The 1,350-nt window shown below is 35.6% G+C and overlaps 1 protein-coding gene across 1 annotated transcript; it reads left to right on the forward strand.

Annotated features, from left to right (window-relative positions):
* Positions 1 to 212: 212 nt before the first annotated feature.
* On the forward strand, positions 213 to 545 carry LACBIDRAFT_315138 (uncharacterized protein; the record flags this gene model as incomplete). Its single annotated transcript, XM_001889449.1, has 1 exon — positions 213 to 545. One exon carries the CDS (start codon positions 213 to 215, stop codon positions 543 to 545), a length of 333 nt encoding a protein of 110 aa, XP_001889484.1.
* Between the last annotated feature and the right edge of the window lie 805 nt (positions 546 to 1,350).

Below are 1,350 nucleotides of genomic sequence, written 5' to 3' on the forward strand. Positions count from 1 at the left end.
TACACAACGCTGAGCTTACTTGTTATTTCATTAACATTTCTGGTCACAATATTGAAGGTGAAAGATTTTTGCCCAATACAATAATATATTTTCCTCCAGAGGCAAAAAAATAAAGGGCCAAAGAACCTATTAGCCTGGATATATACATATGTTTCAAGGCTAATAACTTGTTCAAGGTGGGTGACTGAAGTGTAAACACACTGACTGCAAAGATGGAAATTGGAAGCCCCATGGCTTCTCTCTATCTTCTTGGAAATCCTGACCATTATACCAGCCACAAATTCACTCTTTTCTATTGGAAAATTTATGTAAGGGAGGCATGGAATGCATGGTTAGATACAGAAAATAATACAACAGAGTCATTTAACACTGAACATAAAGATGCACCAGACAAAGCCATTTTGCAGAAGTATGATGGCACATACATAGGAATATCAAGTGTATATGATTATATCTATCGCCCAACTGCTTATGAGCACATGTCTCTATATGACTGGATACATAAAGCCAAAAAAGAGAAGTGTTCAAAAGAAGAACAGCAATAATTTGATGTTCATTATGATAAGGATGAACTTGAATCTAATGCAGAAGATGATGGCACAGACACAGAAGGAGAAGATGAAATTAATTTTCTTGGTGGAGGAGACAGTATAGCTGATGACATCGAAGATGAAGTTGGAGATCAAGATCTCGACCCTGAGGATGAACTAAATGATTACCAAATTATATATGATGAATATGAAAGCCATGAATTCCTTTCAGAGCATCCTCAGTATTGTACTCATAAGGTTACAGTTGTTGATGAGGAAAATGCTCTTGTTCCAAATTTTGTTGGAGGTAGATTACCATGATGTGACCAAGGAGATTGAGAATATTATTGCTCTACAATGCTCACACTTTTCAAACCTTGGCAATGTGGAAAGTATCTTAAATTAGAAAATGAGTCATGGGATGAAGCATTTGTTGGACTTGTGTAAGAGGCCATTGCAAACATGGCAGGAACGAGTCCTCTTTTGCAAGGGTGATAGTAACCCATTTCTGCTTTTTCTGAATTTCTGGATATATTTTTATTACACACTAGTCTGTTTCCCTATTTGAGTGTCACACTGAACTCTAAGCAGAGTTTTCAGCATCATCACCAATTCATCAATAGGAAACAATTCTATATTTTTCTCATTTTTTGCTCATTTTCTGGTTATATGCAGGTAGATAAACATATTTGGAAGTCCATCCTAGATCCTGAAACTTTTATCCAACATCATCACTTGTAATCACTACCATCCCTCAATTTTCTCTGATTTTTCTGCTATTTTATAACTATTTTTGGATAGATTACCATATTTGGATATG

Source organism: Laccaria bicolor, genomic scaffold (genome assembly GCF_000143565.1).
Source record: "Laccaria bicolor S238N-H82 LACBIscaffold_68 genomic scaffold, whole genome shotgun sequence".
NCBI lineage: Eukaryota > Fungi > Basidiomycota > Agaricomycetes > Agaricales > Hydnangiaceae > Laccaria > Laccaria bicolor.